The sequence below is a fragment of the Euleptes europaea genome, chromosome 15, assembly GCF_029931775.1.
Source record: "Euleptes europaea isolate rEulEur1 chromosome 15, rEulEur1.hap1, whole genome shotgun sequence".
Taxonomy (NCBI): Eukaryota; Metazoa; Chordata; class Lepidosauria; order Squamata; family Sphaerodactylidae; genus Euleptes; species Euleptes europaea.
Window position 1 is genome coordinate 51,580,880 of NC_079326.1, and position 13,636 is coordinate 51,594,515.

The following is a 13,636-nucleotide window of genomic DNA, read 5'->3' on the forward strand; positions in this document are numbered from 1 at the left end:
TCCGCCCCCTCCGTTGCACACACCCATCACTTTGCCCATCTCCCTCCTATTCCCCCTTCCCAATTCCCCCTCCTCTCTCGCCAACCATTTTTTGTGCTTTTAAAGTGGCCACGAGGTTCGCCGGGAAGAGCGGCAGCCATAATGGAAGTGGCTGCTGGTGGTGAAGAGGGGAGGCAGAATAGCCACCACGCTGGCCTGTTAAATAAATGTTAACTTTGAAATGTTAACTTCAGAAGGTGGCTAGAGCACCTTCCTATATAGGAAAACGAAAAAGGGGGGAAGAGGGGGAAGCGTCCTGCGCATAAACAATGTCACAAATGATGTGATGTTCCCTAGGGGAACATAATGGTGGTTTTTTTTGGAAGGTGCACACAGGGTGAAACATTCTTAGGAGGAAGGAATAGAACGGCGAAAGAGGCAGCATGCGGGCAAAAACGTCGAATACACTGCAAACCTAGTAGATCAGCCATGAGGATACTTTGTTGTAAGTTATAAGTGCGGAAATGGCCATAGACCAGAAACATCTGACTGGACTATAGATAGTTAGCTGGCAAGAGGAAGGCATGTAAGAGGAAGTTCACAGACACGTAGCCCTTATCTGTGCCTCATACGGTGGCTAGAGGAAGAAAGGGCAGAGGTTGAATGGCAGTAGCCAGACCAAAGAAAGGAAGAGAAGACAAAAGGTGGCAAGGAGAGAGAAGGTCTCATACATACAGGTTAGCCACCACCTCTTGGGCAAAGACATCAGGAAGGAAGGGTGAGGGGCAATCTTCACAACTATTTTTTAAAATCTTTATGCTACGCAATTCATATTAACAGTTGCAATTACAAGTCAACAAGAGATGGATTGACTCAATAAAGGAAGCCACAGCCTTCAATTTGCAAGATCTGAGCAAGGCTGTCAAAGATAGGACATTTTGGAGGACTTTCATTCATGGAGTCGCCATGAGTCGGAAGCGACACACACACAATTACAAGCATGGCAAGTACTCACTACGGACATCAAATCTCCAACCTAAAAGTGGTAAGTTTGTCATTTAGACCAGGGCTAGAACACAATGCATTTCTACTCCAGAAGAAGAAGATTTGGTATTTATACCCCACTTTTCTCAACCGTAAGGAGTCTCAAAGCAGCTTACTATTGCCTTTCCTTCCCCTCCCCGCAACAGATACCTTGTGAGGTAGGTGGGGCTGAGAGAGTGCCCAAGGTCACCCAGCCGGTTTCATGTGGAGGAGTGGGGAATTGAACCCAGTTCTCCAGAATAGTCTGCCGCTCTTAACCACTTCGCCACACTGGCTCTAAGCAGCTAAGCCACAGAGACATTCTTGCTCCAAAGAGTAAAAACCCAAGAAATTCCTCTTCCCTCATAAGGCAGAACTGAACACAATTTCATTCCATTTTTCTAGTCATGAACATTCAACTACTTTGTAAGAACCGTACCAATTCAGATTCATCTTTTGTACATCCAGCGTTTATATAATATTCGAGGTCCACAGCTTTGATTTTTCCATCATTCATGAATCCCACCTAAAAATAAAACATCACAGCAAGGATAAATATTAAACATTGTTTATTGTCTGAAATTTATTGGAAATTTTCCTGGAGGCTGCACAAATAGAGGAAATAGGATTTACTCTGTTTGGGGAGGGGAAGGACTCCAGTGCCCTAGAGCCCAATTGCCAAAGCAGCCATTTTCTCCAGGCGAACTGATCTCTGTCGGCTGGAGATCAGTTGTAACAGCAGGAGATCTCCAGCTAGTACCTGGAGGTTGGCAACCCTACCTAAACATGTCAGAATAAGTATTACTTACTTTATATTTCCCCCAAAAGGGGTGTCGGCCTCCATTTATGAAGATGTCATCATCTCGTTCCAGGAAAAAACGAACCGGGCAGCCAGTTCTACAAACAGATAGACAGACATGGACTCGTGCTGACTTCAGGGGAAGCTGCCATGAGGACAAATATCAAATCCAGACGACATAGTCTAGACAAAACGTGCAACATACCGAAATATATCTACTTATCACGATATGCAACACCGGGTTGGAATTTTATTTTTAAAAATTATTTATTCATTTATTTACTCCATTTATATCCTGCCCTTCTCCCTAAATGAAGACCCAAAGTGGTTTACAGGTAGGCTGACAGAGTGTGACTGGCCCAAGGTCATAGAGCAAATTTCCATGGCAGTGTGAGGTTTTGAACCGGGGTCTCCCAGATCTTAGTACGACACTTTCAACTACCACACCACACTGGCTCCATCAGTTGCCTGTCTCCTCCTTCCCACTGATCTCCACAAAAGGATGCTCCTGAGGGATAAAGTATTTAATTTATTTATTATTAATTTATTAAAACATTTATATTCTGCATTTCCTCTTGATTCAGGCAGTTTACAATAATAACCTTGAGGAACTACATGGGGGGCTATGCAGTGGGAAGGAGGAATAAGTGAAACTACCAATTTTATCTGGATCCAACTTACTGACTCTTAAAAAACTAATAATAGAAGCAGTTTTAGTTGGCTAGAGCTCTTACTTGTGTGCTGCTACTGCTGCTGCCGCAGCAAAAAATGCCGGTTTTGAACATTTCCCTCCGAAACCTCCACCAACCCGCGTTGTGTGGCACCAGATCCTATTGGACTGGATGTCCAATGTTGTAGACACTAATTCCTGTAAAAAAAGAGAAAGCAGGCTATAACATAGGTCTGTCTTTTCCCCATAATATTTACTGCTCATTTATTCCAACCCTTCATTTTAGACACATTAATGCTACTCTCAAATACTTCTGTGGCCCAGGATTTTAAATTTAAAATCTATAATCGTAAAATTGCATCCGCTTAGGATGCCAGGCTGGTGGCTGGCATCCCCAGGAGCTAGGGTTGCCAGGTCCCTCTTCGCCACTGGTGGGAGGTTTTTGGGGCAGAGTCTGAGGAGGGCAGGGTTTGGGGAGGGGAGGGATTTCAATGCTATAGTGTCCAATGGCCAAAGCGGCCATTTTCTCCAGGTGAACTCTATCGGCTGGAGATCAGTTGTAATAGCAGGGGATCTCCAGCTAGTACCTGGAACAACCCTACCAGGAGTTTTAGGGGGAGGTCTGGGGACAGAAGACAAGAAGTCACTGGAAAGGACAATCATGCTAGGAAAAGTTGAAGGAAGCAGTAAAAGACCCAACAAGAGATGGACTGACTCTATAAAAGGAGCCATGGCCCTCAATTTGGAAGACCTGAGCAAGGCTGTTAAAGATAGGACTTTTTGGAGGACATTGATTCATCGGTTCGCCATGAATCAGAAGCGACTTGATGGCACTTAATACACGTACTGGGGATAGAAATGGCAGCGAGCAGCATGTGATGTCATTCATCGCGCACCTTTCATTTCTGCCCCTGGACCTTTCTCCCACTGGTCCAAGGAGCAAGCATGGGATTGCGGGTCCACCCACCAGTGGAAGCCCTCCCTCATAAGTGGGCATGTGGCTACCTTAGTATTCACATAGTCTACTACATGAGGATATGAAGACCTTTATCCCACAATTGAATGTACAGAAGAGGCGCCTCCTCCCACTTCCCTTTTTGTTTTGGGCACTCTTTCTGACCCTCCAAAAGGTCATTACTGGAACCCATAAGGCAGAATAGCTGTGTAAACTGAAGCACGGCAGTGAAGAGGGGGAAGAGGATGAAGTCACCCACTCCCCTCTCTTCTGTCAGCAGAGCTGCACTCCTGGAAGACACAAAGGGGGCATGGTTGTGTGGGAGAGCATCGGCAGAAGGACCCAGCATCTCCAATTAAAAAAAAAAAAAGATCAGGTGGTAGGTGATGGCAAAAGACCTCTGCCTGAGACCCCGGAGAGCTGCTGCCAGTCTGAGTAGACAATACTGACCTTGATGGACCAATGATCTGATTCAGTATAAGGCAGTTTTGTATGTATATACAAGAAATAACTGCACCCTCTTCCCTCTCCTCCCTGCAGTACTGTGTGGATATTCTTCCATGCAGATCTTTTAACTCTAGGAATAATCTTTCCAGGGTTTGGAAGGGGAAATGGAGAGGAACACAGAAAAAACCAACTTTGGGAACAGGCCATTTTGTCCAAAAGGTGGTACAGAAACTATGAGAGAGGTGACGCGGCTAGATTCTGGGATTATAAATGACCCCAAATCAGATTCTGCTAAAAGAAATTAGGAAATGAATTTGACATAAACAGTATACGTGCATGATTACAATGCTGCTGCAGACACTTCAGAGCCATGTTCCTCTTCATATAACTGAAACTCCTAAAAGTTGTCTGTTCAAATGCCTGTCTTTTTACAGTCTGGATCCCAACCCTATGCTATGCCTATGCCTAGCGCTGTAACTAATAAAGTTGTGGCCATTTATACTCCAGCTATGTCTCGGGTGTCTGTCAGGCTTTTTGCCTTTTAGCTGGAGTAAGGCTCTTGACATGAGTTACGCCAGATGCTGGCTACACGTCAAGTCCTTGGTTCTCATGCCTGTAAACATCTGTGTACAGTTTCACTCATCCTGTTTTCTGCAGCTGTGGTATTGTTTAGTCTGTCTTCTTGGGAACCACTTATCTCGGGGTTGCCTAGTGATGTTTACCTTTTAGCCCGTAGTGCCTTTAAACATGTAACTTGTCTGTGTTCGCCATTACCAGGCTCACCTGCCTGTAGGCAGTCAGTTCTTTAATCTGTCCTTTTGCTCCTAATAAAGTATTACCGCTTCAGATCTACCTGTCTGGATGAGTTTGCTTATGGGATGCTAGGGACAGACGCCTGATCTTGACATTGTCATTCAAGCATACATAGGGTTGCCAACCTCCAGATACTAGCTGGAGATCTCCTGCTATTACAACTGATCTCCAACCGATAGAGTATCACAACATATTAGGGGATTGGGCACCGGACTCCCCTGCTTAGCGCTGGGTCCGACTCCGCAGCTGAAACTCCTAAAAGCTGTCTCTTCAAATGCCTGTCTTTTCAGAGCTCTTTTCAGCTCCACAGACAACTGTGTCCTGGGTAAAGCTAGAAGATGGAAATAAGCTCTTTTGGGCTTGACACAGCAACTGGACAACAAGCATAACCAGAAATGTCTTCAAAGGTATGTCTTGTACATTTGGCTGAGTTCATTAATGTTTTCGACTTCATTTATAGTATGGTAATCACTGATAGCTGACTACAAAGTATGAGTATCTAATCAAGCTCATTATGAAACTGTTTACATTACATACAGCAATTATATTTGAGCATTATATAAAAACTGTTGTCCGGGGTGTTCCATTTTTGTGTATCATCAAACAGGGTTTGCAAGGTTTTTGAAAGAAAACCTGCAAACCTGTTTACCAGAAGTAATACTGGGATGAGTTAACGTAACATGAACAACAAAACCTCTTGAATGTTCTGAAAAAAAGCTGTTGCCCAGCTCCAATCTTAGGCCCTCTAATAATTTGAATTTGAGCTACCTGTACTTTTGTAGCATCTTGGGTGGAGACATATATATCCATTTCATTATCTTCTTTTCTTGGAATGACAACACTTCTGTTTGTTTCCATGTAAAAATGGATTTGCCCTCCAACACGGTTTTCACCTATTAAAATCCAATGACAGAGGGAAGCACTTGAAGCTAATCTCAACCATTCTCCCAAGTAATTTAGCTGCACTGGAACTTTTATAAACAATTGCGCCTGAACACACGATCCCCATTTACATTTAGGCGGTACTATTATGAGACATAATATCATCAGAAGCTTTGAAAATATCTCATCTCCTGGCGAAGACTAAGCAACAACTTTGGATTCCTTAGGTGCTAACCATCTTGGTAAAGCCTCCCCACCTCCCTATGAAAGATCCATTCAGAAATGTTGGTTTACCAGCTTCACAGGTGAGAAAGTAATTGGAGAATGGGAAGCTTTAAGAATAAGAGGCAATAATGGAGAACAGAGACAGAAGGCCTCTCCACCCCCGATGCCTCTGGGGCACTTTGAGGTGTGTGTAGCTCATGATGTGTTTGTGTTACATTCCATCCATCCAGCCATCCATTCATTCATACCCCACCTTTCTCCCTAATGGGTTTCTCCCAAAGTGGGTTACATCATTCTCCTCTCCTCCAGTTTTTCCTCACAACAACCCTGTGAGGTAGGTTTAGGCTGAGAGAGTGTGACTGGGCCAAGGTTACCCAGCAAGCTTCCATGGCATGAGTGGAGATTCAAACCTCGGTCTCCCAAATACTAGTCTGACACTCTTAACCACTACACCACATGATATGAGAAAAAGACTGCCACAAATCTGGTATGGACAAAAAAAAAAAGATGGAAAACTAGTACAGAATAAACTGGAATGCAACCAGTTGACAATGATGTCATGTGAATTCATCATAAACCAGTGTGAAAAATTCATGGTAATTACAGAATGAAGGATCAAATGGAGCCAATCTTTAGTAGCCCGTATCACAAATAGGAGGACAGAGAGAAGAACCATGCAACAAGCGCTTGAGGGATAGCAAGGAGCAACCAGGGCAGTCCAAGTTAAAAAAACGAAGACCTGCAGCCAAAGGAGACTGGAGCAGACTAAGAGCATTTCCTCACGTTGAGTGAAGCCGACTCAGAATCGACTTGAGAAAAAACCTCGCAGTAAAAGTGCTCATTAAAAAGTCAGAGGAAAGCTGAGACACTATTGAAGCTTCTTCTTTAGGGGGCAAAACACACACAGAAAAAAGTCGAAGTAGTTCAGGGTCAAAACCGACAAAAACCGCACGTGCAGAACAGGCCTAACTAAGGGCAAATTCTCACAAGTCTCTTTTCTGAATAAAGTGAAATGTTATCAGATGGTAACCAGCAAGCCATTGATATGTGGGACAAAAACTCATGCACATGTGAGTGTACCATGTGCCTGCCATGTGAATGGATCTGCCCTATATTAGGAGTACTGCAAGATTACTAAGAGGCCATCCAACAACTTACCTTCAATAATTCTGTCAACTGTCTGAAATGCATTTTCAATGTCTCCTTGCTCTATTTTCTTTTCTTCTGTTAAGTATGAATTATGCCGAATAGCATCCTGAAAGTGAAAGCATGGGCTTGGATCCCACCAAGTATTTCCAAAGGCACGAAGGCAATTTTCACCAATTCCTCCTTCTTGTGGGAGGCCTCTGATTCAACCCAAGCTATCCCCAAGAGTAGCATTTCATGGGCCATTTTGGGTTGCCACGGGAGAGGGGAATCGGTAAAAATTGCCCACCTCCTTACACCCACAGAAATTCTAAGCAAGATCGAAGCCCTGACATTCAATCCCAAAAGAGCATAGAAAACATGGGAATAACATTGTCACCTTCATTTTACGGTTATTTAAGATATGTTAAGTTCCGTCCCCCGTAGAGCTGCACTGAGCTAACTTTTGCTAAAGCATTGGATCATGCCTAACAAGAGCAAAGGTGGATGCTCTTTTCCCCGATATACTTTTCCCCAATACATTTTTAATACTCATTGAATCCCTGAAGATTGAAGGTCAGCCTTTTCTGCTCCCCTTTTTTTCCAGCTTTCTCTTTTTTGCTCCTCCCACTCCTACTTTACCTTCCCTTCTTCTTTTCTTTTACCTTTTAAAACCCTTCTCTTCCCCTGGTCCCAGGCTTACATTAACTGAAGCTTGGAAGCCACAGCAATGTTGGTTGGGGTTTGCCCAGCAACTCCCAAAATGGCCACCAAGATATCACAGCATAGTCTCATGTGATCTCAGTGGATTTCTTTTCTTAAAGAAGCAGACATTGATTCTATGATTTGTGGGTTTTTAAAAAAACTACCACAGTGTAGTTTTTTACATTCTATATTTTTCTGCAAACTGAAGCCTCCTTAAAGCTTGTAGGAAAACATTCCCTATCTCTACATGGCCCCATTGTGCAGATTTTTCGATCTGTACTCTGAGGCCATTGTTCAGAATTAGATATAATGAAAGAAGTTTGTATTGGGTGTGTAATCATGAAATCACCAAAGGCAAAAAAGTACCAATGAATTGTCTATCCGAGAGCCCTGCCTGATTCAAGAGACTTCAATTCAACCTAATGTACAAGTGAGGCCTCCTGAAGGTTTGTGATTCAGAAGATGAAAGCATATGAATGTAATATAACCCTGTAGGCTAGCAGAATGCTACATCTGGTATTCTAATAGCATATAGAAGACTCAGTGGTGACCGAGACCTTGAAATAATGACATAGCTTTATTCAGTCTTGTGTGGTCTAATTTTTTCTTTACTAGAATCACCATTATGCACCGATGTGTTTTAAATTTACAAAGTAAGAATAGATACTCAGGAACACTTAACAATTGAGGCACAAATAATCTATGTTAAGTGAAATTAAAAAGGAGACTTTGGGCACTTCAATTACATTTTATTCTAGCATAAGCTTTGGTCTATTAGACACTGGAGAACTGGGCTTTAGTCCAAGAACAGAACAAAATTTTGTTAGTCTTTAAAGTGCCAAAAGAATGCTATGCAATTTTGCTGAAATGGATGAACACAGCTGCTCCTCTGGAATTATTAATATGTGAAACAATCTCTCTTGCCTATGTACATGCTAGACCAGACCAAGGTAGTAGTAGTAGTACATTTATTGCGGCATTGCGCCAATACAGTTTAAGAACATAACAGCAATGTTACCACGGGTACATTGATATTATTTAAAAGTTATGTCACATTAAATTGAAAGAGTATATATAATTAAAATAATTTACAGTTAGGTAAAAAATAAACATTTTGACACATATTTTAAAAAATCCCTCTCTCTTCTTCGTTTTCCGTAATTCCTTTGGATTGTATCGTAAAAGACTTTGACGACGTTTATAGATTGCTGCACAGAATTTGGCGACCTCACTAATTTGGTGGGGATTTTCCTCCGAGAGGAGCTTCCTAACCTGAAATTTATCAGAATATCCTGAAATTTTCTCAGACATGGATCGAGTCAGCTTAGAATGGGCAACCTCGTAGAATAAGCATCTAAGAAACATGTGATCCAGTGTTTCAACTTCCCCAGAATTGCATGGACAAAATCTCTCTGAGCTTGGGATCTTATTATATCTTCCCTGTAAGAACGCAGAAGGTAGGGCTGAACACCTGGCTAGAGTGAATGCCCTTCTATGGGTGTGGATTTCCAAAATGGAAAGGTAGGCAGCTGGGGCCGGAATGTATCTGGTCATAGGGGCGGACATAAATCTGGGTGCCCTCGGCAAGTCAGTCTGCCTTTCAATATCATTAACTCTCTGGGATATAATTTTCTTTGCTTGGTCTCTACCAGACCAAGGTTTACCTAGCCCAGCATTCCTTGGAAGAATGCTATCAATTATCAGATGGGTTGGATCTAACCCCTGGCCTACCACTCCAGTCTTTTGTTCTGGATTAGGTTTGAAGTCTCTCTTCAGTTTAAGAAGACTTCCTCCAAATTAAATAGCTCTTCCATTGAAGGAAGAGCGCTTTATGTTGAAGGAAGGCCCCTTAGGCTGAAGGATGGCTACTTGGAGGATGGCTAGATCCACCCCAGTAAGTAGTCCTTCCTGAAGACCATGATCACTCTTCTGCCACCCTTTCTTTACTTATCATACCTCAGACAAGTGATGTTATGGGCTATAGTTCCCTTTCTTCTTCCTCAGTTCTTTGACTTGGAGCTATGTTTTCAGTTCCTTGTTGACTGTGTCGCCTTGAAAATGTTTAGAGAAGTTCTGCTACAGGTTCCCCTACTGGATGGGAAGCCATCTACCCCAAAAGTTAAGCGAGTGCAAGTAAAATGCTACGCAGTTCCACAAAACAAGGGTGGTTTTTTTACCTGAATTGACAGAATCAGTTCCAGATCTTCGTACTCTATCTTCACTTTTTTGGTGGCTTCCTTTGCAAGCTCATAGGTCTCTGCGAGCACACCGCAAATAATATGACCAATGTATATTACCTGCATGGAAAACCAAGCAATAGAAGGTAAGGTGAACTGCTTCAACACAATGTCAGCAACAGTATACTCTGATAAACTTTGTTCTAAGGAATCAATTTTCAAACTGTGTTCTGGGTAACTCTGAGGTCCCTTGCATCTCTGGTAGGAAATTTGCCTAACGCAACTGATCTCCCCCTGCAAAGTGCTGCTAAGGAGAGCATTAAGAATATTCTAGACTGCACTTTGTGTGAGGTAATGATAATGCCCCTCAGGCCTAATTGGTAATTCACTTGACTGACTGTGCATTCTAGAACACTCCTTGAAATTTTCTGCAGTGTATAATTGTTCCTCAGCAGACAAAGTAATGTGGGAAAGTTCCCTGATTAAACCCAGCCTTCTAAGGTAATTGCAAAAAATGCTGTTGTATGACCATTTTTCAAAATCCCAAAAGCCTCGACAAGGTTAGGGACTAGGGTTGCCAACCTCCAGGTACTAGCTGGGGATCTCCTGCTATTACAACTGATCTCCAGCCGATAAAAAATCAGTTCCCCTGGAGAAAATGGCCGCTCTGGCAATTGGACTCTATGGCATTGAAGTCCCTCCCCTCCCCAAACCCCGCCCTCCTCAGGCTCCACCCCAAAAACCTCCCACTGGTGGTGAAGAGGGACCTGGCAACCCTATTAGGGACTTCTCACAGCATACCCATCAGGGTTGCAGTGATAGGGAAGGTTGTAACCTCTCTTGTCTGTCATTTAATTTTAGACATGGGGCCTCAAATCCATACAAAATTTTGCAAATTGCATTCCTCTGTGATATTGGCAGAATGCAACCGATGTGGTTATGATGAGGTATGGCTCCACATAGAATACCTAGTACTTGAGTCCTAATACATATGGATTTGTCCATATGGGATTGAGAAGGGTGGGGGGAGTGGACCACACATGGTCTAGGAATCTAGAAGACTATGAGGCCCTCATTTTTTATTTTTTATTTTTGCAATTTTCTCACCAATACTGAAGTGTTGGGGGAAACTACAACTAGTGATTATTTTCCCTTTTGTTCCTCCAATGCAACTGTGTTCTGTTAGCCTAACTGTGTTCACAGAAGCAGGATATCTGTAAATTAGTACCTGTGGTAGGCAAAAAAGTGGATTTAGAAGGGGGGAAGTTAACACCAAGAGGTACCTCATCATCAGCAAACACTTTCTCATGTTCATCGCCATTTTTCCCTGGAATATCAGCAGCTGATACCACAGTGACCACCCCTGGTGCTGCTAAGGCCTCAGAAATATCGATGGATCTGGAAAGGAGTATAAAGGTCCTAATTCAGATAACAACAGGGAGTAATGGTGAACTGAACCCTTGAGTGTATATGATTCAAAAAGAAACAATCAAGGCAAAGTAAATATATACATTTCCAAAGTTGTATACGGCATATGGTGTTGCTTGACTGAACTGAGACACTGCTCATATGCCTGAAGTTAGAAATAGTACCTACATTAGAAAAAACCTTTCATACCTTCTTGCCAAATGCTTGTAATAAGGGAAAATCCCAAGATGTCCCCTGAATGCACTATACAGAGACAGGCCTTTTATGCATGGGTTGTTTCCATCGTGATCACCCCCTGACTACTTCAGGGCTTCGCCTTCATTATGCACATCTTTTCTGACCTTTAGAAGTCACTCTCCCCATGTTTTCCCTGCCTTTTCTGGAGTCTGTTTCAGGCGGCATGCAGAAAAAGCAGGGAAAACACAGGGAGAGAGCAAAGTGACTTCTAAAGGTCGGAAAAGACATGCATGATGAAAATGAAGACCTGAAGTAGTTGGGGGTGATTGCCATGGAAATAACCCGTGCATAAAAGACCACAAATGATCAGTGTGGGTTGACCATGAAAGCCTTGTGGGGGTTGCATCCACAGTTCAGACACAGCAAACAACCCCACATTGCTGTGTATCTATATGAAAAAAATAACAGAACAAAGAGTCTCCCTCTTTAGACCACTCAATTGATGTTCTAAAAAAGGTAAAGGTTCCCTGTGCAAGCACTGGATCATTCCTGACCCATGGGGTGACATCACATCCCGACGTTTTCTAGGCGGACTTTGTTTACGGGGTGGTTTGCCAGTGCCTTCCCCAGTCATCTTCCCTTTACCCCCAGCAAGCTGGGTACTCATTTCACCGACCTCGGAAGGATGGAAGGCTGAGTCAACCTTGAGCCGGCTACCTGAAACCAACTTCTGTTAGGATCGAACTCAGGTCGTGAGCAGAGCTTGGACTGCCGTACTGCAGCTTACCACTCTGCACCACGGGGCTCCTTCAACTGATGTTCTAGTCCACCCATAAAGCAAACAATTACAGATAAAACATGACCCGTGGTTACAGTTGGTCAGTTTTCTCACTCAAGCTCTTAATTTCGTCACTTACAGAATCTTTGCGTGGGCTCGTGTGCTGGTGACCACAGCCATGTAGAGCTGTCCATCAATTGGACCAATGTCATCGGTGTAGACCGCCTCACCAGTGGCATGCTTAATCCCAGACTCATGCTTGATGGGACGCCCCACAGGGTCCCGAGGAGGCTGCTGAGGGTCAATTTCCTGTCACAGAGTAAGAAGTCATTTGCTACATCTAGTTCATATTGTGGAGTATTACGTAGCGGTATATACTGAATACACTTGGCTGCAAATGCAAGTTGACTTTCAGTAGGCCTTGACCGGAGAACCTCTGTATACAGTTACCCTGGAAGTGTTTTGTAGTGCATTCCTAAGCAGAGTTACATCATTTCAAGTCTATTGAAATCAATGGGCTTAGAAGGGTGTCCCTCTGCTTAGGATGGTACTGTTAGCCATTCTTAAATGATGTAATTATATATCTGAAACCACAGAAAAGGTGGACACATCAGATCTACAGAGAGATGAGATGTGCCATCTACAATGAAAACCAGGGTCATTGGCAAGCCAACCCCCAGTCAGTCTTACCTATAGTAGGGGCAGGAGCAAGCTCCAGACTCATGGATCCTCAGGCTCCTGCGCATCAGAGGACTCAATCTTCCACCCCACAATTCGTAAGAGGCATGTTCTCGTAATTGGGGATTCCCTACTGAGAGGGGTAGGGTCTAAAGTATGCAGACCTGACTTGTTGTCCTGAGAGGTCTGCTGTTTACCGGGTGCACGCATCCAGGATGTGACGGAAAGGGTAGGAAGACTCATCAAGCCCACAGATTATTACCCTTTCTTGCTCGTTCATGTGGGAATAAATGATATTGCCCGGCACAGCCCAGAACGTATTAAAAGAGACTACATGGCTCTGGGTGAGAAGGTGAAGGACTTGGGGGCGCAGGTTGTGTTTTTGTCAGTTGTGCCTGTTGAAGGTCGTGGCTTAGGAAGGGAAAGACGAATACTACAAATTAATGACTGGCTGCGTAGGTGGTGTCGTCAAGAAAGGTTTGGATTTCTGGACCATGGCTTACGCTTTCGAGAAGAAGCTCTTCTGTCGGGGGATGGTTTACACCTCACGAGGGTAGGAAAAAATGTGTTTGGTGAGAGCCTTGCAAACCTGATCAGGAGGGCTTTAAACTAAATCCTATGGGGGAGCGAGACAACTTAAAGCCTTGTATGCTGACAATACCTGGAGATGAGAACAATAAAGATTTGCAGGGAGTAGCATGTATGCAAGGAAACATAAACTCACGGGTAAGTACAGAAACGAGAACAACAGGGCACATAAACCACGGATTCCAAT

At 43.5% G+C, this 13,636-nt stretch overlaps 1 protein-coding gene across 1 annotated transcript in view; it reads right to left on the reverse strand.

Annotated features, from left to right (window-relative positions):
- Positions 1-13,636, reverse strand: part of LOC130487795 (aldehyde oxidase 3-like) — a 65,806-nt gene that overhangs the window by 14,460 nt on the left and 37,710 nt on the right. The window contains exons 17-24 of the mRNA XM_056861314.1: positions 12,323-12,492; positions 11,084-11,198; positions 9,801-9,920; positions 6,952-7,048; positions 5,455-5,579; positions 2,536-2,669; positions 1,812-1,899; positions 1,442-1,528 (exon numbers count right to left, since the gene is read on the reverse strand). Of these exons, the coding sequence (XP_056717292.1) occupies positions 1,442-1,528; positions 1,812-1,899; positions 2,536-2,669; positions 5,455-5,579; positions 6,952-7,048; positions 9,801-9,920; positions 11,084-11,198; positions 12,323-12,492 (936 nt within the window). The remainder of the gene's footprint in view (positions 1-1,441; positions 1,529-1,811; positions 1,900-2,535; positions 2,670-5,454; positions 5,580-6,951; positions 7,049-9,800; positions 9,921-11,083; positions 11,199-12,322; positions 12,493-13,636) is intronic.